At 38.5% G+C, this 24,550-nt stretch overlaps 1 protein-coding gene across 2 annotated transcripts in view; it reads left to right on the top strand.

The window, feature by feature from the left end:
- LOC124145473 (excitatory amino acid transporter 1-like) overlaps nucleotides 1-24,291 on the top strand; it is a 102,334-nt gene extending 78,043 nt beyond the window's left edge. For both annotated transcript variants that reach the window (XM_046515248.2, XM_046515249.2), the window contains exons 4-8: nucleotides 1,492-1,675; nucleotides 3,001-3,234; nucleotides 6,579-6,773; nucleotides 18,853-18,987; nucleotides 20,598-24,291. In XM_046515248.2, coding sequence (XP_046371204.1) covers nucleotides 1,492-1,675; nucleotides 3,001-3,234; nucleotides 6,579-6,773; nucleotides 18,853-18,987; nucleotides 20,598-20,763 — 914 coding nt within the window. In that variant the 3' untranslated portion in view covers nucleotides 20,764-24,291. The remainder of the gene's footprint in view (nucleotides 1-1,491; nucleotides 1,676-3,000; nucleotides 3,235-6,578; nucleotides 6,774-18,852; nucleotides 18,988-20,597) is intronic.
- The last annotated feature ends 259 nt before the right edge of the window (nucleotides 24,292-24,550 follow it).

Genomic DNA, 24,550 nt, shown 5'->3' on the forward strand with positions numbered 1-24,550 from the left:
CCTGGTAAACATGTTCAACCAGCTTTTATTTGCACTTTTCTCTCAAACAATACTCACATGACACATCACATGAAAAGCGGCGTTAAAACCAACTCACTTACACACTCACATCCTATGAATGTGATGCAATATCGTGACCTTGACCTTCCCTGACGGTCTGCCTGTTGCCAGTTTATGGCACCATTAGTCCAAGATCCTCTGGGAATGCTATGATACTCTTTTACAATATCAATTTCCAGAAAATACCAAATTTGAATTTAATCAGTTTGGATCAAAATGAATGCCACCATGCAGTAATTCAAAGAACTGATAATTCAAGATTTCTACAGAATTAATGATCCAGAGGACAGTTATGTGTATTGTAAAGGACTAAAACAATGCTGGTGTTTTCTGGTACCATTCAAAAATATAATCCAGATCCTTTCTCACCATAAAATCTAATGCTTGGTCCTTCGTCAAATAGCAACATCTGCTAAAGCGTTGGGTTTCAGTAATTCAACATTGTTTTAATCCTGTACAAAAACAGAATGCCATCTGGATGATCAATTCTATATAATCTTGAATAAATGTTGAAAGGCATTGATGAAAGGCACCCTCTTTTGTATTACTCAACTTGATCAAACTGATTAGGAATGGGTCGCAGTGTTGAAGGCATTGCCAATCCAGAGAGAGCATTGCACATGACTCGAGCCGTTCACGTGTACAGATTTAATATATATGCATGAGTTGTGTATAGTTAGTAATGTATCTGTCTGCAGAACAAGTTGTTCAAAGGCGGACATATAGCCATGAAATGGTCTCCAACAGTACATATTTACGGCATAACGTACGCATTTATTTAGAAATATTCTGTCCACTAGTATTAACTGTTTAGTACCGTCATTAGTTCAATAGGGAATAGGGAGATATCAGTAATTTGTACATTAATGGGTCACCTTGTGTATTTCTCGACTATACGCTGATACAATGCCACGTCAGGAAGAGAATTTATGGATGTCAACTTCTTTATCATGAGAAACACAACGTTTCGGAGTGTATGCTTACTCCATCATCACAACGTTTCGGAGTCTATGCTTACTCCTTCATCAGGTGAAGGAGTAAGCACATTTATACTCCGAAACAATGTGTTCCTCATAATAAAGAAGTTGACATCCATGATTTATCTTTCTTATGTGTATCACTTCTAAATGCCTTTCAAAGACTTGATGCCACGTTGCCAAGGGATATAAAATGTCTAACAATGTAAAATTAGTCGTACATTAGTAACAAATATTAGATTTTGTTGGAGGAGCTTAAGCATAAAAAGAAATTCGTCGATATGTAGACCTATCTGCAGTGTCAAATATTCATTTGACGCAAGACTGTAAAAAGTAGGTAAACATCTGGTAGACGTAGATGTGACTTTAAGTGGTTGTGCTGACACTGATTAACAATCACACAGTTGGGACGATCTGTTTATTCCGACCATAATGGCATTATTTCTGCTCCCAGAACCAGAAACAGAATGGGTCCCGGCGCCAGGGAGTACAGGCCAGACGAACGTGTTGGGGATTGTCATGTTCTCCATCCTGTTCGGAGTGATGCTGGGACGGATGGAGGGTCGGGGGAAGCCCATCCTGGACTTCTGCAACACGCTCGTAGAGGTCACGATGAAGCTGTTTGTCATCTTTATATGGTATGCAATATTGTCAGTATTGTGTGTGCAAAGTATGGATGTATTTTTGTAAAAAATTGTATTCCAATATATCACACATGAAAGATTCTGTCGCTGGAATGTTAACCCATGCCCGGGCAGTGTCATATTTTGGGGGTAGGGGAAGAATGGTCTTTTTGTTTGAGACAGAATAATATTTGTCACCACTAAAAAACAAACATGCTGTTTTTGTAGTGTTTTTTGTACATTTAAAAGAAAATACACCACTGAAAAACAAAAATGCTGTTTTTGTAGTTTTTTTTGTACATTTAAAAGACAATTCACCACTGAAAAACAAAAATACTGTTTTTGTAGTGTTTCTTGTACATTTAAAAAACAATTCATCACTGAAAAACAAAAATTCTGGATCAGGAACAATTAGTACATCATTGACAGTCTGCAAAAACAGGTGCTCGTGGTAAACTGACCCGTCTGCATCCGTTTCGTGAATATCTGGTGACAACATGATAATTTAGGCTGGTGCATTATTGCAAGAAGACTAAATAAGGCATTTACTGTTCAATCATGCTATGATATCATAACAAATAATTGCCAGTTTTAAAACTTAAACCAAAAGGTACAAAAAGTGAAAAATCAATTATGATGTTTACTTGTTTGCTTCAAAATTCCAAATCTGCCGAGGTACAACAGCAAAATGTTGTTAAAGTCTATAGCTATTATTTTCGCTGCGTCACACGGCATCCTCAAATTTTCATGTCATTTCTCAAGAAAACCAACTATAATGTCAGTCAGTCGAACACTACAAACGATGCTTCGCATTTTCTTAATGACGTCAATATTATGCCATGGACAATACACACTCCGTGGTAACATCTTCAAACCATCGGATTTTGTTTCTGAAACGTATGTGGCCATATTTGGTCCCGATTTGGAGGAAATAATATACTAAGCACTAAAGTTTCTTTGGGTACCTTGTATGCATTATCTATTTCCTACTAAGGAAGGTAAAGTAAAGCGATTTTATGGCTTTTTATATAACTGTACTTCATGACTAGAATTTATGGAAGCCTTAAAGGGTCATTTGTTTTTTTGTTTTGTTTTTAAAAATTTGCGATACTATCTTGAAATTTCAAGATACTGAGTTAAAATTTTAAGTTATGATCTTGAAATTTCAAGACGATTATCTTGAAATTTTAACATAGTATCTTGAATTTTAAACTTAGTATCTTGAAATTTCAAGAAACACATTAAAAAAAACAAATGGCCCTAAAAGGCTTCCGTAAGAATTCTCCTTTATCCAAATATTAAAACCAGGATGAAATATATATATTTAAATGTTTGGACAGGTATTCTCCCGTGGGTATCGCCTTCCTCATCGCAGCTAAGATCGTTGAGATGGAAGATTTCGGGGTTCTGCTTGGAAAGGTCGGGCTGTACTTTATCACAGTGCTGTGTGGTCTGGCCGTGCATGGCGTCGTGGTGCTGCCAGGGCTCTACGTCCTCTGTACGCGGCAAAACCCATACAGGTTCATTTACGGCATATCTCAAGCTATGGCCACTGCATTCGGGACATCATCGAGGTGCGTGGTGATAGAGGCACTTTGTAATACTCTTTTAGGGCCAGACTTCGGCCCTGTTGTAATACATGTATGACATGCCTTCTTGTTCACCGTTAGATTACCGTTAGTGTACATCCATACCATATCTTCTTGTCATGGCCCACGCGCCATACTAAGCGTAAATGTTTAAAGCTGTTTTTACCCTTTCTACAGTAGTCCATAGTTTATTTGGTATACAGGGGACACGGGTGGCCCGGTCGACTAAGGCGCCGTGATTCGCTGTGAAGAGTTGCGTCCCTTGGGCATGCCAGAAACCTTTGATTGTGGGTTCGAATCCCGGTTCGCCCCGATTATGTTTCCATGTTTGTCAGCACCATATACCCTTGCTCGTGGGTTTCACCGAAGTGGTAAACGTCTGATACCTGCATCACTTCGGGCTTTTCCTCCCACATTAAGCTGACACGCCGTGTTATAACTGGAATACTGTTAAAAGCGGCGTTAAACCCAACTCACTCACTCACTATTTGTGAAACAAAGCTGGGAAAATTAAAAATTCATATCACCATATAACACTTGTACTGATTTGAGAACAATAATGTTTATTTATTGTATATTATGTCTGTGAGAGCTTGAACTATATAGGCTTAAAGTTTTATTGGCAATTATGTTTACTTGTACCGTTGAGAAACTGCACAGCTGATACCTGAACACAAAATGTAAACATGATAGTTGGACAAACACCAAACAACACACAATAACTCTATTATTGTACTTATGTCACGAATTCGAGTTATATGTTCCTGCAATTTATGCGTTAGTTTTTGTCGAATTACTGAGATAGATTCAAGGCTTAATACCTTGATATACCAGACCGTAATTAATTTTCATTATGTTTGTCTTTTGTTGTATTTTATCCAAGGTTTAATATCCCATGTTCGCTCCGTTTCATAACCATAAACATTCACTCTCAATACAACTTCGAGGTAAAGATTGGTCGAAATGATTCTTTGAAATTAAGTTTCTTTAAAACACAGATGCTCCTGGAATCTTTTGCATAATCCGTTTACCAGGTTTGCTATTGTATACGGGACGAGGGAGTAGCCTTGTGGTTAAAGCGTTCGCTCGTCACGCCGAAGACCCGGGTTCGATTCCCGACATGGGTACCATATATGAAGCTCATTTCTGGTGTCACCCGCCATGACATAATTGGAATATTGCTAAAAGCGGCGTAAAAGTATACTCACTCACTGCTGTTGTATACACAATGGACTGAGTATCTTGGAATTTTACCAAGTGAGTGAGTATGGTTTTACGCCACTTTTAGCAATATTCCAGCAATATCAGGGCCGGGGACACCAGAAATGGGCTTCACACATTGTACCCATGTCAGAATTCGAACCCAAGTCTTCGGCATGATGAGCGAACGCTTTAACCGCTAGGCTACCCGACCCCCCCCCCCCCCCCTCACATGTAAAGTACTGGAACATAATTCAGGAATATCTTTTTTAAAAACTAACACTAACATGTTGAAGTTGATATATTTATATAGCATATTCACATATATCACATCTCTCTAAGATGAGTACGTTCTTGTACACAGTTACAACCAGAAAGTAAAAATGTCAATTTTTTTTTACAAATAAATCATTTAACAAACGCAAAGCCCCAACCCTCAGGTATGTTTTCCAGTAAGTAGTCTATCACAGGGTGTTCTCTGTGGAGTGTTTTCTCATTCTGATGGGAAGGACTGAGTATAATGGTTATGTCCGATCCGACATTGCAAGGGAACAACTCCCTCACGACGGGCTAATGCAAAATACTTGTAGCTGTGACATCCGATGATTGTTTGGATGGCATGGAGTTTATTTCTATTTAGTTCAGAGCTGGTACTGGGGACAAGGGCTTCCTATTTGTTCGTTACCCATTCTGGTAAGCTTTGTAACTATTTCTGTTATTACACTGTGCAATGAAGGGGCGGTCGGGTAGCCTAGTAGTTAAAGCGTTCGCTCGTCACGCCGAAGACCGGGTTCAAATTGCCGACAAGGGTACAATTTGGAAGCCCATTTCTGGTGTCCCCCGCCGTGATATTGCTGGAATATTGCTAAAAGCGGCGTAAAATCAAATTCACATGGACAATACCATGAGCCGCTAACATCAGTTTGATATAAGGTTATTTTTACCTCGTGCTTTTAATGGGCCTGCCAGTCGGTATGTGATACCTGTAGGTGTTTGATTACATCGGGGTTCAGTGACGTGTTCCTACGCCACCGAAAACTATTTGGTACCTTAGTTTGCTCCGCGAAAAATATCTGATGCCTTTTCCTATGTAACGTTTGCAATATGGGAACACCAATTTCAAAATTGAAAGTGTTCATCTTATCAAATTAGTACCAATGCATTTGACCGTTCACGGTGACGGAAAAGCATTCAGATCACGCGAATAAATAAAACAATAAGACCACGTGAATTAATATCAGCGACTAATACTATAGGCAAATAAGTCAAGGGTTACACCAGAGGGGCAGACCTAGTCCTGTACCTATATGTTTTTAGGTATTTTATTTTACTAAAAGCCTCTGCAAGTCTACATCAAACTAAACCAAATGTAGTTTGCTTAACACAGCAGAAGAGGAAAGGTTCTTTCGAAGAAATATTTTAACGACATGGTTTCATTGACTTAGTAATAGTCTAGGGCATACCATGTGATCATGTAAGTCAGTAGATCAACAGCTTGACACCCGGTCCCGTCAAACCAAAAGACGTTAAAAGATGGTACTTAATGTTACCCTGTCTGGCGCTCGGCATTAAGTGGCTAAAACGAGGACTGGTCGCGTGGCAGTCACTACACTGTGTCTGAGTGGGGTATTCATGTTAAACTGCGGCATGGTATCTCAGTGGGCTAGCACTATAAATCGGCATCAGTCCGGCAGTACAAGCAGCCACACACACACACACACACACACACACACACACACACACACACACACACGCGCGCGCGCGTGTATGCACGTCGCTATATAAATGCAATATTGTAACGCAACGTAAACCCCATTTCACCTCACCTCGAAAGAAGGTGCCAGACATTACACTAGTTAGAGTGAGTGAGTATGGTTTTACGCCGCTTTAAGCAATATTCCAGCAATATCACGGCGGGGGACACCAGAAATGGGCTTCACACATTGTACCCATGTCGGGATTCGAACCCGGGTCTTCGATGTGACGAGCGAACGCTTTAACCACTTGGCTACCCGACCGCCCTACACTGGTTAGATAACCGCTTGAATACCCACGTTATAACTGCCTCAATGACTCAGAACTAGCTTATAACTCATCACCCATAGCTTAACACTGTTCTTATGTTTCAGCTCGGCAACTATGCCCGTGACATTACACTGTTTAGAGCACAATAACCACGTGGACCCTCGAGTCAGCAGTTTCGTCATCCCAGTCGGTGCCACGATAAACATGGATGGTACCGCGCTCTACGAGGCTGTAGCTGCACTCTTCATTGCCCAAGTCAACCACATGTCTATGGACTTTGGAAAGGTTGTCACTATCAGGTAATGGACATGGGATTATTATTATTTCAGCTGCCCTTCCAATTTTTTAATATGAACGATTGAATTGATCCCTTTCTATATTTATGAGAAATCTTTGCCAAAAGCAGAGTCGATTTACGATTCCAACTGTATCCTAAACATGCGTTCATGAATCACAATCACACAGTTATGATACCAGGTGTTCGCCAAATGGTGAATGTATCCTGCCTCGCCGGCGGCACCCGTCACAAACACACGCAAAGGCACGTCAACTGTCATAGACAGAAATGTCAACTGTCAAAGACAGAAATGTCAACTGTCATAGACAGGAATGTCAACTTTCAAAGCTAGAAATGTCAACTGTCATAGACAGAAAAATCAACTGTCAAAGATAGAAATATCAACTGTCATAGAAAGAAATGTGAACTGTCAAAGATAGAAATGTCAAATGTATTAGACAGAAATGTCAACTGTCAAAGATAGAAATATCAACTGTCAAAGATAGAAATGTCAACTGTCAAAGATAGAAATGTCAACTGACAAAGATAGAAATATCAACTGTCATAGACAGAAATGTCAACTGTCAAAGATAGAAATATCAACTGTCATAGACAGAAATGTCAACTGTCAAAGACAGAAATGTCAACTGTCAAAGACAGAAATATCAACTGTCATAGACAGAAATGTCAACTGTCAAAGATAGAAATGTCAACTGTCAAAGATAGAAATGTCAACTGTCAAAGACAGAAATGTCAACTGAAATGTCAAAGCCTAGGCCAACCAACCTACGTCACCAAGGGGATGGGTGTTAGGGATGGGGGGGGTCACCGCATACATGTATTTGGCCGCACGTCCATGTTATACAATAACAACCGTGTTACATCCGCGCATTGCGTGGAGGATATGCTTACCCTTTTCGTGAACACCTGGTGTCATCGTTGATTTGCGGTTGTCCAGTCATATAATTGTCACTGATATCTGCCCTTTTACACCAACGCAATCTGCATCGGCAGCAGATCGAGAGTGGTTATTATTCTCTGGCGTTGATGTTTTATATTTATCAGAAATCGGTCCATTCTGGACCAAGTCTCCATCCTCCCGTCTTAATAGATAATAATTCATTCACACTCTCATCCAGGACGTCTTTCACAGCATGATAAACACGGGAATAAGAAGTGTTGTTACTGACATAACACCGATCTGGAGAACGTTATTCCATTCTTATGAATATTCCACTAGTCCACAGACACTAAAATATTAATCATATTTGCCCATCATTTCTGCCTGCGGGTCGGGGGCTAAATACAAATCGGGCAGGAAATTTCCTCTCTGAGCTGGCAATTGTCAGCGGGTACTGTGGCTTTTGAACCAGTTCCATATAATAAACAGGTGCGTGGAACAAGCCTTGGCAGTGATCTGATATCAATGGAAACAAACAAGTTTAGTTACATCCATCATTATCAACGTAAGCCCCTCAGACTAATTTCCTCACAGTGCGAGACAAGTGATACTACCAGATACAACTAGTTGTATTAAGAGGGATTGAAACACGCATCAGCATCACTCTTCCACTTTGAAAACATGTCATGTTCTGCATTTTTCTATTGGGATGGTTTACGGATTTTATTTCGAATAGATTAGTTTGGATTGATTGAAAAGAAGCGGTTTAGTTTCTACCTTTGAAGTCGGGATACTATGGAAAACGTAACAAGTATTCTCTTCTAGATCTGGCAGTGAAGAGCTTATTCTTTATGGACGATGTTAAGTGTGGACCCAACCGACATGACGTCGGGAACACATGGTGTTAGCACTGTTTTCTGTGATTCATGCATACATATCATTACAGTGTTCCCTGTTCTGTTTCGGCAGATACTCGAGACTGGTTGTCCTCTGTCATTGACGTTTTGTATCTACAGACGTCTCCCATTTTGAGTGTTTTTGTTTCATTATGTTTTGTACTCCATCCAAAATGGAAAGGGATGCGACCCGTGAAGATTGCTTTGTTGCTTTGTCGTTTAACGCCGCACTCAGCAATATTCCAGCTATATGACGGCGATCTGTAAATAATCGAGTCTGGACCAGACAATCCAGTGATTGACATCATGAGCATCAATCCACGCAATTGGGATTGATGACGTGCATCAACCAGGTCAGCGAGCCTGACCACCCGATCCCGTTAGTCGCCTTTAACGACAAGCATAGTCACCTTTTACGGCAAGCATGGGTTGCTGAAGACCTATTCTACCCCGGAATCTTCACGGGTCCGTGAAGATCCGGGGTAGAATAGGTCTAGATCCGGGGTAGAATAGGTCTTCAGCAACCCATGCTTGCCGTGAAAGGCGACTAACGGGATCGGGTGGTCAGGCTCGCTGACTTGTTTAATGCATATCATAGATCTCAATTGCGTGGATCGATGCTCATGATGTCAATCACTGGATTGTCTGGTATAGACTCGATTATTTTACAGTCAGCCGTCATATGGCTGAAATATTGCGAAATAGTGCGGCGTTAAACAACAAACAAACAAATACGATGGAACGGGGTGCAGATTTGGGATCGAACCCCGTACCTTCCGCTCTCCGGGCGAACGCTCTGCCTCTAGACCACTGAGGCGGTTAAGGAGGTTCAGCATGAAAGACAATCACATTAAATGCAATCCCCTAGATACACGACGGGATGGTGTGCTTGTATTTTATTGCCATTCCTCAGCAGAGCGGTGGCACGGAGACTGACGTCCTTGTCAAGGATATTGGAGACACATAAATAATTTGTGCCAGGACAATGACCTAGAGACAGATTAACGGTCGCAGGTGGTGAGATCCCAGCTGGACACTCCGACATAGATGCTATTTAATTAAAAATTGCTCACTAACGGTACTGGAATGGTCCATGATTAGCCAACTTTGAACATTATTAATCTGCAGGGGGTCGGTAAAGAGATCACGTGACAACAATGTGACAAACTGTCGTTGGAGTCCCATCGAAGCTGCCAACTATGGCATCGCGTGTATACCAATTCTTTATCATAAGGTAGTCACGAGCCGTGATCACATGGACAACATAACGACACCCCAAGGTAATAATGATCGGATTAATGCCTCGGTTGGCCTTAGAAGTCTAACTCTCCAGGTACTTATCAAAGCGGTGTTAAAATGGCGAAGCGCGGACGTTCATTATGCCTGGACGAGTCTTGGGACGCTTATGGTTTCTCCGTGATAGTGAAAACCATTCGGGTTTCCAACGCGCCGTAGGGAATCCCCCGAGGGTTTAATAAGGCGCAGTAACTTTATTCACGAACAACATTCTACATCTTATATTAATCGGGTCTTACAATGACGCATCTACCTTTTGTGCCAGGTGTCCCTTAAGACGTCTTTTTGTTTCTTAAAGGCGTTGTTTGCTCCACGGTGTGAGGGTCATATCCTACCTCGCGCTGGACATTGAACTCAATGCGATACTGAGACAGTGTCTGTTAATTTTCTACTGTTAATTTGATGTGTATCCTCATGTTTGAACTAGTAGGCAAACAATGTTTTTCTTGGGGGATTTGAAACACTTTTGCTTTGGCAATATTTTCGAGCCGTGTCCTTTTAAAGGAACCAGTTCAAGGTTGCGTTTTATCATCTGGCGTGATCTTGTTGAGTTGAATGACTGCATTTTCACATGTTGTAAAGAATATTGAAATTATTAAATTAAAATACACAGTTCATGCAAATGTTTGTGTTGAATTAAAGTACTTTAGAACTTTGGTTCTTGTGATAGATTCCATTGCAAGTGTTGGAGTTGGCTGTTTTTAAAAAATCTAAATATCGCAATAGTTTCTGTGATCAGTTAGACATTCAGATAATTCAAAGTGTATATTTTAGCATGGAGAATTGGAGAAAATAGTCCGCAAAAAATATTTGACGTCGGCGGTGTTGATAGTATGTTTGTTGCCTTGTGATGAACATGCATCGATATATGTACAAGGACCATACTCATCTTTCATAAAAAAGGAACATTTAAATATCGTAAGAGGCGACCAAGTGAATCAGGTGGTCAGGCTTGGTGTCTTGGTTGATAGCGTGGTATCGAACCCCGACGACGTGGATCGCTCACAATATCAACTGAGGATTTTCAGGTCCAGACTCGATTATTTTCAGACTACCTTTATACACCTGAAATAATGCTGCGTGCAGCGTTAAACAATAAAACAACACGAATAACATTATCATATATGAAAACAAGATGAAGTTGGTTCATCTACAAAAGTTTGCGGTGGGGAGGTGGATGGGTGTAACGCCGGGTTCAATATTATTGCACCCCAGGAGCAACGTGCATGCATGTGTCTCTGTGTGTGGCTGCTTGTACCATCCCAAACTTTTTCAATAGCACTAGCGGATATTCCACTCAAATACTGACACAGCACACTAACTCCGAGCCGACCAGTTCTTATTTTATCCCTTTAATGCGGAGCGCCAGGCAGGGTAACAACAAGTACCATACGTCTTTTAGTATGACCGAACCACCAACCTTCCGCTCTCCGGGCAGACACTCAATCCACTCTTCCATGGAGGCAGTCGATCTCTAAAAAGAAGTAATCTATTCTATGCTTAAGTGACAAGAACAACCAAATATGACGGGTTATTGTGTGTAAGGAACACTCGTCATTGAAATGAACAAAAACAATCATTTTGAGTGTTGGTTTACATACTCATAGCATTCTCATTATCAAGCGATTCTCTGGTGGCGAACAGTTTTAGAAGGTGCTGACGTTAAGGATAATTTATTCATGAAAGTTGATTTGTTATAGAAGGTACGTTGTATTTTTGTACGAAAATCAATATTACCAGAACTGCTACACATATTAGAGCCATCCTACCACTGTTAGCATCGATTGGTGTTTCTTAAAGGTGACTGATTTCTAAGTTGCAAAAATAAGTGAGGATTGTTGAGATTGTGCGTTTAGATTATAAACGTAGCTATGTAATATTTATACCCTTTCTCTGTCTATTCAAGTTTCTGGAAAAAGAAAATCAATACTATCACACGTGCACATTCGTCTGGTCTTGTATTGTACGAATCACCAAAATGCATGTTTTTTTCTTCACGAACTGCATGCCTATTAAGAAAGATATCTCCTAAAATCGATAAAAGCAAATCATGAAAATTCAATTATCTCCCTTTGCAGAGTAGGGCTTGCTTGGCTAATAGGGTAAACTGTCAACTAGTTTTACTTCATTTATCATCAAGCTTTCCTTGTCTTGGGGAAAAAGTCGAGTTTTACTCATGCCAAAGACAATCAATTATTTCAGCACTGTCACATGCATTCTGGGTCTCTTACACAGAAAATCCCATTATCTGCAGGGATAGGAACAGACCCAAAGAACCTTGGGCTATCACTGAAACCTCCCGCCCCGATACGATCAATCTGGACGCTATGATAGTTCGTTGGGCAAACAGTATTTGCAGATCCGAGTTTGAAGAATAATGGTGATTGGTCTAAAATCAATCCAATAAGGGATAGTGTCTGCGAAATTTTACGAGAGAAGCGCCGTGTTTACCGTTCCGTCGTTCATCTACAGCGAGGTGGAGTTAAGTCCCTTGGAGTACAAGAGCCATGTGGAACTAGGAGTATTGATTCGTGTTGGAGGTAGCTCTCAATGCATTCGTATATAATTCACACATTTTCTCGCAGTTACACGTGCATTTTCGTGAACACCTGCTATCAATGCCAATATATTTGATAATGATTCTTAAACACATGCTCATTGGGAAGTCGGAATCGTACAATCGTCTGTTTTAGCATATATCACTTCTGACCGTGATGGTTTTGTCGCTTGTATTATCATTGTTGTTTTAACCTCAAATATTGATTTACAAAAATAAATGTTTTACACACGAATGCTGTGCAGACTTTGTATTAACATATATTTGCAGGAATTGAAACTTTTGAACTGCATGTCTTGTGTATTGATAAATAAACTTCAAATAAACCATTCTTGTTAAGTAGTCACTACATTACATGAATATTTCAAATAGATACATCGCTGGAAAAATTTACGATAAGGAATAAGGCTTGCGTTAAAAAGAAAACATATAAACTGTTCAATAGAATGCCTTTGTTCCACGTAGTTAGACCAACATATAGTCTCTGAAATGAACATATCGTACAGAAAAAACAGTTGCTCAGTTATCTTAATAAAAATATAATAAAAAGGGAGCCCAGTGATTCTCTTCATTTTCAGATACTGCAGTAATCTAGACTTGCCAAACATTATAGACTTGCATGGGCTGTAGTTGATATATTTGTATCAGGGTCTGTAAGACAGACTACCACGTAGTCATCGGGTCATCGATGCTTGGAACCTAGGTAGTGATCGTTATGTTTAATGATTTGCATTTTACTGGCACCACTCATCATGGTGGTTCCAGTGCTGTCGTTAACACAAAGAACAAAGAAACCATTATCTCTTCCCCGGATGTTCGCTTGTGTAGGATACTCAGGATTGCCTTTTAGAGGAGATTTCTATTACTGGTCTCTTGTTCCTTAAAGGTCACATTTATCAGTGTTTGTTGGTCGTCTTCCTGCTGAGGGGTGCTATTTGTGGTTGTAAATGGCTATAGTTACTTCTGTTGTTTCGACTACATCTAATCACTGTTGCGAGGTACGGTAAAGGTGGATAATGGTTTTTATACAAACCTCATGCTGAGTTAATAACCAATTATGCTGCTGTGGTCCCATGAAGGAATCATCATAAACGTATAAATATATATTCACACGGAGAAGGCGGCCTGTGATTATAACGGTACCGAAGGATGGTTTTTCTTTGTAAGAGGCATCATTATGTTTGAATGAGATAACTTTGTCGGGAGAATTTTATGACAAAACATTTATTATGGCCTGCGATGTAATGTCGTATAGGCCAACAAAGAAATGTCTTCACTTCAAAAGATATAGAAAAAGAATAATTTAAAATTTAGATTAACAAGGAAATGACGGGATAACCACATAAAGATGTCGTTAGTATTTTATTGAGGTCAATGTACTCCTTTCTAACATATGTCCTTATGCCAACTCATGAGCATGCCGTGTGCAGATATGATGACCTCTAAACTTCGAAATCTTTCAACTCTCTCTTTGGTAGGAGTGGGTACAATCAATATAATCAGCCCATCAACTCATCGTATAACCTTCCCATGCAGAGAAGTACCGACGTGACTGAAAACCCTCCTCATATGTATCCTATTACAATGATATATTACACTAAACTACGGTTATAACGAACTCAAAGGGACCACTAATTTTAGTTCGTAATTACCGTACTTCGTTATAAGCATATATACCTGTCAGCATTTATACAACAACTGGTCGGGACTAAAAATAAGTTCGTTATATCCGTCAGTTCGTTATAAGCGTGTTCGTTATAAACGTAGTTTACTGTACCAAGATGACGACGTTCATAGGTTTGCGGAACTGTTTGAAGTGGATGTTAACAGTGCTCTTGTAAGATGCCTTCACCAATAAATGACGTTTTATATTGTTAGAGTAAATTATATGTCTCTGTGTGTAGGTTGGGGGTGATGGGGGGGGGGGGGCGTATCCCAATTATCCAAGATGCTAACTTTTGTTTCAAATTCCTTTTTTTATTTTATTGTTTTTGAAAAGAAGTATCTGTTACATAAAATGTGCCTCCGCCCTGGGCAGCCGAAAACCCATGACACACAGCACAACTTATCAGTACATCTTACTTTTTTACAGACTTCTCACTCACACATTCACTCTAGTAATACAAACATACTGCATATATCAAGTAAGCATAAACTTTTAAAGTTCATATATCATATTGCAGTGTAGGAGAGTACATGGTCTAAAACATTAAAGTCTTAAGTATAAAACTAACATTAAGGGGGGCGTATCCCAATTATCCAAGATGCTAACTTTTGTTTCAAATTCCTTTTTTTATTTTATTGTTTTTGAAAAGAAGTATCTGTTACATAAAATGTGCCTCCGCCCTGGGCAGCAGAAAACCCATGACACACAGCACAACTTATCAGTACATCTTACTTTTTTACAGACTTCTCACTCACACATTCACTCTAGTAATACAAACATACTGCATATATCAAGTAAGCATAAACTTTTAAAGTTCATATATCATATTGCAGTGTAGGAGAGTACATGGTCTAAAACATTAAAGTCTTAAGTATAAAACTAACATTAAGATGAAAGCTGCTCTTCATTTTCGAAAAGTTGATGATACAGCGTACAAGCACCATAGAATTTCTGTTGATTACCCGTCTTGAAAGCAATATCTTTTTCAATGTTGTATCGTGAAAAAGCTTCGGAATCCTTTTTATATACATGAAAATAAGGTTTTGTATTTTGGAATTTGCATCTATGAATAGAACTTTGCAATACGTACAGTACATTAAAGACTTTATCTGTTTTTATGTTCTCTTTAACTCCAAAAAGTATCAATTCTGCACAAAATGTCATATTATTAACATGAAAAGACTAAATTGTCATTTGTTGCTATGTATTTGAGATGATGCGTTGGGGTACATGTATACCTGAGCATCTATCTGCAATAGCTCCTCCGATCTAATAACGTCATTTGCAGTTCACGAAGACATAGGACCACTGAGGTTCAGAACAAGGTCCATGATAGAATTTGTAAATAAATTGCAAGCTTGCCATTGTATTCCAAAGCCTGGTTCTTGAAATGAGCATTCAGTAACAGATATTGTATCAGCCTAGTTTTGGTTTTGAGTAATTGTTTGTTTGTTTGTTTATTTGTTGTTTAACGCCGCACTCAGCAATATTCCAGCTATATGACGGCGGTCTGTACATAATCTAGTCCGGACCAGACAATCAAGTGATTGACATCATGCACATGCATCTACGCAATTGGGATACGATGACATGCATTACCCAAGTCAGCGAGCCTTACCACCCGATCCTGTTAGTCGCCATTTACAGCAAGTATGGGCTGCTGAAGACCTATTCTACCCCTGACCTTCACGGGTCTTGAATAACTGAGTCATTGGGGAGGTGTAAGCAGCCTGTCATGATGATAATCATAATCAGTAAAATGTACACACGTAACGGGTGTCGATTCCCGACATGGGTACAATGTGTGAAGCCCATTTCTGGTGTCCCCCGCCGTGATATTGCTGGAATATTGCTAAAATCGGCGTAAAACCATACTCACTCACTCACTCACTCACGTAACGAGTGAATATTGAGCCTTACCCAACCTCACATTATCGTTATTCCGTTTATTAAATCTGTTCACCATTTGCTACTTCTAATATGAAAGCCATAAAGTTTATTCATTAAAAATCGATTTTTGACTTTGAATAAAAACAATTTAAAGACAGAGAAACGGGTGAACGTACTGAAAAATGTTTTTAGAATAAAGGTTTATCTAAATACATGAAACATAGCAGCTGCATATCACACGAAGATCCAGTCAGTTCTGGGTGTAATCCGTCATATGTATCTTGTTTGTTTCCAAAATTGTTAATTAATTAAAATTATTTTTCATGAAAGTCTCCAAGAACACGGCTATTTACCCACGAATATACAGGAATTAACGTTAACGTTTTGTTCGGAGTATTAATCATACTATGATGATGAAAACAATATGATAGTAATAACATGATGATGGTTGCAGCGGCTAATTTCCTACGCTCTAGCTTTAACGGTCTGTACACATTATACAATTAACAGTTTATACTCCTCAGAGACAGAGGTTGCTTTTGTGTTGAAGAAGATAAATTAGATTTATCTCATTGGAATTCAGAGCTTATGCTGGTTACTCCTTCCTGGGTTTTTTGTCCACCTCATGTGAGAAATCAATATCAATATTCCGTTCTTCTTGTCAAGATGTAATAGATGAATTGAGCATACAGTAACGTGATAAGAATAAATGCCATTTAAAATGTGAATTTCAAAACCTACCTTCCAATACGGCATTAGATTTTGTTCATCGGTGAGTTTAAGCATGTGTTACAATGCATCTGCGTCAGGTATCAGCTCTGAAAAGAAAGGGTATGGTTCAGGATGAAAAGAAACAAAAACTCTCAAATCTTTCATTGCCAAATTTTAACATTTGTATTTGATAGTTTCAATTTTCACGAATCCCTGAAGGAATATATGCCAGAGAAAACATGAATATCCATGTGAGGTTTATGAAATAGTCATAAGATTCAATCAGAATATTTAGTATAAGAAATTATTTCAGTGACACTTTAGACCTTTTGATGAAAACGTTTATCTTGTAAAATTAAATGTTTGATGGGTGAATATAACTGAAAATCGACCGCCTCCGTGGTCTTGTGGTAGAGCGTCCGCCCGGAGAGCGGAAGGTCCGGGGTTCGATCCCCAGCCGCCTCATACCAAAAGACGTTAAAAGATGGTACTTGTTGTTACCCTGTCTAGCGCTCGGCATTAAGGGGCTAAAACAAGGACTGGTCGGCTCGGAGTCAGTATACTTTGTCTGAGTGGGGTATTCATGTTAAACTGCGGCATGGTATCTCAGTGAGCTAGCACTATAAATCGGCATCAGTCCGGACTAGTACAAGCTGCCACACAAACACACACACGTACATGCACGTCGCTATATAAGCGCAATAATCTTGGACGCGACGTTAAACCCCATATCACCTCACCTCACTTCAAGATAGATCACGCAGATTTCTCAGAACATTGTCTTTGTCTTGTCAAATAGCATGTTATCCTCAATTCAGGACAGGAAAAAGTTGATATTTTCATGAATGCCACATTGCTTGGTTAAACATGGCACTTGACAAGCATCAGCCTATTGGTATGCGTTACTGGGGTTTTGAGCTAATTCGAATAGCACGACATTGAAAATAACCGTCTTATCAAATTACTCTCACAAACGAGTGTAATTCGGGTCTTTGTTAAGGGTGCTGTAGAGGTGGTGATGTCACTTCCGCAATGAAGAGAGTGTGGTCCAGGATCTGTATCAGAATGGATAATCATTGTAAATGTAATACTCTGGATGTTCGAGGATTAAAGTTGCATCCGGTTTCACATAACAATGATCGTATTTTGGACGTGCGAGATGGTATCAAACTCGACATGTTTTCAAATTCATAGTTTGAAACACGTTGATATGCGTTCATAGATTCATAGTGTGAAACACGTTGATATGCATTCAAATTCATAGTTTAAAACACGTTGATATGCGTTCACAAATTAATAGTTTGAAACACGTTGATATGCGTTCATAAATTCATAGTGTGAAACACGTTGATATGCATTCAAATTCATAGTTTGAAACACGTTGATATGCGTTCACAAATTCATAGTTTGAATCATGTTGATATGCGTTCACAAATTCATAGTTTGAATCATGTTGATATGCGTTTACAAATTCATAGTGTGAAACACGTTGATATGCGTTCATAGATTCATAGTGTGAAACACGTTGATATGCATTCAAATTCATAGTTTGAAACACGTTGATATGCGTTCACAAATTTATAGTTTGAAACACGTTGATATGCGTTCATAAATTCATAGTGTGAAACACGTTGATATGCATTCAAATTCATAGTTTGAAACACGTTGATATGCGTTCACAAATTCATAGTTTGAATCATGTTGATATGCGTTTACAAATTCATAGTTTGAAACACGTTGATATGCGTTCACAAATTTATAGTGTGAAACACGTTGATATGCGTTCACAAATTCATAGTTTGAATCATGTTGATATGCGTTCACAAATTCATAGTTTGAATCATGTTGATATGCGTTTACAAATTCATAGTGTGAAACACGTTGATATGCGTTCATAGATTCATAGTGTGAAACACGTTTTTTTCTCTGAGTCTCTTTTTTTAACATGTTGGTATGCATTTAAATTCATAGTTTGAAACACGTTGATATGCATTCACATGTGTAGTTTGAAACGCTTTGATTAGCATTCAAATTCATAGTTTAAAACACGTTGATAATTATGCATTCGGATTCATAGTTGAAAACACGTTGATATGCATTTAAATTCATAGTTTGAAACACGTTGATATGCATTCAAATGCATAGTTTGAAACACGTTGTAATATCAGTCATTTTCTTTTTTAGTATCACAGCCACGGCAGCATCCATTGGAGCCGCGGGGGTCCCTCAGGCTGGCTTGGTTACCATGGTGATTGTGTTATCAGCAGTGGGACTCCCTGTCGACGACATCACTCTTATTCTTGTCGTTGATTGGTTCTTGTGAGTAACTATAATTCCGACTGGACGTATTTAGATTTTCAAGTCAAATGCTGATGTCAATTTAGAACAATGCAAATTCCTCACTTAAGAGATAAACATACTTGAAGAGCTTAGAGCTAAAAGGGGCCAAATTCACTTTGGCCCTTTTTGCAAATTATTGCATAAATAACGTCTATGAGTTCTTGTCTACCTGTAGAAAAAAATATTGTATGTTGTCATTGATGCGTTTTTAAAATATAGCTACTTAAAATTCTACAAAAGGTCGAAAGTCAAGTTCCAAAAGGGCCAAAGTCACTTTGCTAGATTTTGGCCGTTAGAGATCTCATTTCCGTGTGGTTGAGACTGGTTGTCTGAGAGAGATTTTGAAAGTTTGGACACCTTATTATTATGTTTCAACTATTTCAACATAGTTAGCATTAGTTTAAATCATTTAAAAGCACTTCAATAGCATGTGTTTGTACATTTAGTAGTACTTTATCAATCTCACATGTTAAATCCCATGCAAATGCCTGAGGGTAAGAAGGGCCAAAATACAGATATTGGCCCTTTCCACCCTTACACATATTAAAAACGTAGGTTTATTTCCTTTTTTGAATGTTTTTTATAACAACATATATATCTCTGCTGTCAGAATGCGTTAATGTCTAAGACTTTATTGGTAAAAAAATGTTCATTAACATACATAATATTATGTGTTTTCATCACTTTTCTCAAAACAGACTCAACATGACATTGGGCCTTATGGCTCTAAGCTCTTCATATGTGTTCAGATTTACGGGTGCTATTGAGTATTGGAAAGTTTATTCGGAATGCCGGTGTCACCCGAAGGTTTCAAGGTTGACTCTGGAATGCCATGGTGTCACTCTGGAATACGATGACAACATGATAAAGTGGATGACATCACGGGATTCCGTGTTACCTTATTTGTATTTTGGATTTGGGGGATGCCTAGTATTGATTCGTAGTGAAAGGGGATCCCATGAAGCAATTTCAACCAATAAGTTTAAGCACATATTTTCATTAAATATACATTGTCCCGCACACCTTGAAGAACCGGGGTACAATAGATCTTCAGCAACCCATGCTTGCCGTAAAAGGCGACTATGCTTGTCTTAAAATGCGACTAACGGGGTCGATGGTAAAGCTCCCTGACTTAGTTGAAGAATGTCATCGTATCACAATTGCGTAGAGCGATGCCCATTGTTTTAATGCCTGAAGAAAACGACCTAATACAGGGATCGGATTGATTGTTGTGTCTTGGCTGGTGATGCTGTCAGTCACATATTCGCCTGGTCCCGGGACTGTCTGTAAGTCTATGATAATGACTAGCTGAAATAATGCTGAATGAATAAACTTTTCAACTTCGTGTTCAGTGACAACATGCTTGTAATACCTACCTATAGAAGTAAGGTTTTTGTTGTAGAAGGTCTGGTCTGGAATCAAATTACCAACTGGATTTTTATTATGTTTTTTAAATTATTTATTCTTTTACCAACGGGAATATTAATCGATTAATGAAAACAGTCTACCTCGTCGCGTCTGCATCCTTAGACAGTGTCCTTTCAAAAGACGAACAAGCATTTTGATAATTGTCTGTGTTAATCTTACAGGGACCGGTTTAGGACAATGATCAACGTAATGGGAGACAGTCTTGGTGCGGGCCTGGTCTACCATCTATCCAAAGACGAGTTACCTCCCTTAGAGCACGAGATGTTCGACACCAACCCCGAGAAGGTTCCCAACGGCCACGAGGGCAACGCCATGACTGCTGTGTAAAGGAAGTGACGTCACGCACCGCATGCGTATAAACAATATGCAATGTCTCCAACTGCCATGTTGACCTTCTGTCAAAACGAAAGCAGCGAAAAACGAAAGATGATTGCTGTGCGCATGTGCGTACACATATTGCTTATTCGCGGTGCCGAAAGTCAGAAAGAAGTGCCCCTCGAAGGATATCGATGTTAAATGATAGGTAAACGGAATGATTTGTTGCCAGATCCCCTCAATCATGCAGGGAGGTAGAAGAGAAAGCCAACTAGTTTTCTATGCATCTAGGCAAGGCTAGTCTAGGTTCAGTCCAGGTTTTGATAACAGTCTGTCATTTCCCGCAAAGGCTAAACACAGTGAACTCTCGTTTTCTCGAAATCGGGAAAATAAATACACCGAGGCATGGACATGCAGTAAAAGCCGCGAGGTCATTTCGAGATGAGAATTAATTTGAAATGTGTAAGTTCGAGATAGCGAGAGTCGACTGTTGCACGCAAAGAGGGTCTTAACAAGAAACTTCCCAGGGCACCTCAGGGAATTTACACTGTAATATCAAAGCTGCATTTTGCAATTATATTGATAACCATTTGTATAAACCGCCAAGGGCATCAGGTAATGACTTCTGGAGGTATTGCTTTTTTTGTGTTTTATTGATTTTTCGTAATATCGTTTACTAATTTCAACTTTCTTATTCTAGCTGCAAAACTAAATTCAAACATGTATCATAATGTCTAGGACACACGGCCTAGGACGCCTGTGTAAAGTTTTAAAGATTTAGTCTGGCAGTGATATGGAGACTGCATCTGCATTTAAAACCTGTCTTTTCATTTACCGCTCAGTTCTTGTTACCATATCTACATATGCTAGGCTCCGTTTGTTTCAATTTAAAGAAAGTTGGATAAGCATGCTTTTAGATGCAGACGCGTTCATTTTCACTGCATTTGTCAAAGTAAAAGGGGCTATGAAAACCTTCTAAAGAATATATTGTTTTTCGAGGCGAACTGAATGCACATTTTGAAATACGGCAAACTTTGTATGCCAAATGGTCATGGATTGGGAGAAATGTCAAATACGGTTGTACTGAACACGTTCAATACGGTTGTACTCAATACGGTTGTACTCAATACGGTTGTACTCAATAATAGATATGGTTGTGACGTCATACACAACGACGTAGATGCCACGGAACATATGAATATTATTTCTATGATATTTTTATCTGCTTTCAATGGAAGTTTTCATTGTTGATATTTTAGATATATGAATTTTACTATCATTTCTTCAATATTTATATGCGTCTATGTAGTTGTAATATCATACTTGCAAAAGTAAACCAATTATATTTTCCCCTGATATTTTTCGAAGATTGAAACTCTTCCATTGGCAAAAAGGTTGTGAAAATATTATTGGAAGTAGCTATATACTCATCAAAGACCATTAAATCACCCCATAGCTTTGTTTTCTGGAACATCCTCCTTGGCTTTGTTAACGTCGAGTTTAGATGAATCATACATATTTAGAATGTCTTTAGGCCAGAATACTGTCTCCATCAGATTCCATATGTCATATTGCTGTCATTAGAACACTTGTTACATGAAGATAATGTAGACAGATAAAGGTCCTTCCGATTGATAGTTTAAAAAATAAAAAAAATAAACAATAAACAAAAGTCCATTTCCAAAGGTTCTTCTTTATGAAAAGTCACCAAATGTTAATATTTCGGAATATATGTCGCTCCAGAGCACGTCACCATCTATTCTATTGTCATAATATCGTTATACATGATCTCTTCTTGAGGGTTTCATGACGGAAACAGTTTGCAATGTGTTTGTTATGGTCATTCATTTGATTAAAGTTAATTAATGATTACATGTATGTAATGAAGCGATGCCTTCTTATGTTTAGACAATCAAACCTTAACTCAAAGAAATTTCAAATTTTCCAAACTCAAAATTGAAGTTTACTTCGGCAGTTTGTAAAAAATGTTTCATTGGAAAACACATTGAATCATGTTCCAATAGGTCATGTGTTGTTTCTATTTTTTCTTGTTGTGTGTGTTATTACAGAAATCCGTTATTAATAATTATTAATAATTGTACATATATTTGTACTCGGAATATTCAGTGGAATTACCAGCATTCTCTCAAACATTAGAATTTATACGTTTATATGGTGTTTACCGTTACATTTGCACTATTGATATTAAACCTTGTTATTTAGAGTTTTTAAGATACGTTATTGAGTTATCACCCATGTTATATTTTGATATGTTGACGCAATTCAGGATCACCACCCTCATTGTCGGGGGTGTATTTACTGTATATAAGCATTGTTTGTCATTTTTTGTTATGTCATACACTATGTTTGTTGTATGAGTAAACATATACCCTTTTATCTTGTTATGATTTGAAGTAGCACAAAACAAACAAACAACATTTAATACAAATTACATACATCGTATGCATTGTGTGGTACATTTCCTCAAATTACTTAAAAGGACGTTGTCAGGGTGCTGTTCTAAGACCACCCTTGTTTCACGCAAACTTCTCCTGATAGTATTACTTCAGATGTTTCATAATATTGTGTTTGCCTTTATGTCGTAAGGAATTAATTTGGGACTTTGTGCTTGATTAACACAAATACAAAGGACCCATATACTGATATCCTGTATTGTTGCAAACAACATGAAACCCTGCACTTTTTTGTGACAAGAGCGTTGCTTATACATACATGTGATCACGTGATGGCAAGTTCGATAGGCCGTCTAGTTTGTGTCAATCATCAAAATGTCAATAGCTTCGCAATTTGTCATTTGTTCTTGTTAGATTCATCACTGAAATACGTCGAATACCAAGCCGGATTGTTTGTGTCTTCTCTGCATTCAAGAATGTCCTTGATGTGTAATGAAACAGCAATTCACAAATCTTATGCTTAGAGTAATTATTATCTACAGAACTAACGGCACATGTTGCATGTTTATTTCTCTTTTAGATTATTAGATTGGTGCTACTTAGAATTGTTGTTTATTTTTAGATCACTCTCTTCATTCCATTTAATGAGCAACAATTAGTTTACATTTGTATATATATTTTCATATGAATGTTACGTTTACTGCACATTATATTTGTAAGTGTTATTTCAAATCAATTTTGTAATCATAATTTGACCAAACCGATACCAATAATATCCAGACACTTGAATGACATTGCAGATCATATGACATCGCTAACCATCATAAAATTATGAAATTAAAAACTGAAATTAATATAAGTCTCTTAAATGAGACAGTGATACAAAGCGTACATTGTCCTTCTATAATATGCCCGATTTATCAGCAGAACTTAAAATATAAAGTGTTCAGCTTGCGATGAAAGGAACTGTCAGGAAATATATAATGTGAATGGAGCTTGTCATTGCAGTGAATAGATATGATAGTATCAATGGTTTAGTATGCGCATTTCCCATGGTGTTGTGTCTCCTTCATCCTGTTCTAGATTATGTAGGACTCTGTAGAGTGCATTAAAGTATTAAAACGTACCTTGATTTCTTTAGTTATTATTTATTAACTGTCGTCACATTTGATGCATCAGTGAGGTGAGGTGAAATGGGGCTTAACGTCGCGTCAAAGATTATTGCACTTATATAGCGACGTGGATGCACGTGTCTGTGTGTGTGTGCTTGTACTAGTCCGGACTGATGCCGATTTATAGTGCTAGCTGACTGAGATACCATGCCGCAGTTTAACATGAATACCCCACTCAGACACAGTATACTGACTCCGAGCCGACCAGTTCTT

The sequence above is a fragment of the Haliotis rufescens genome, unplaced genomic scaffold (assembly GCF_023055435.1).
Source record: "Haliotis rufescens isolate VD_foot unplaced genomic scaffold, xgHalRufe1.0.p SCAF_10, whole genome shotgun sequence".
Classification (NCBI taxonomy): Eukaryota; Metazoa; Mollusca; class Gastropoda; order Lepetellida; family Haliotidae; genus Haliotis; species Haliotis rufescens.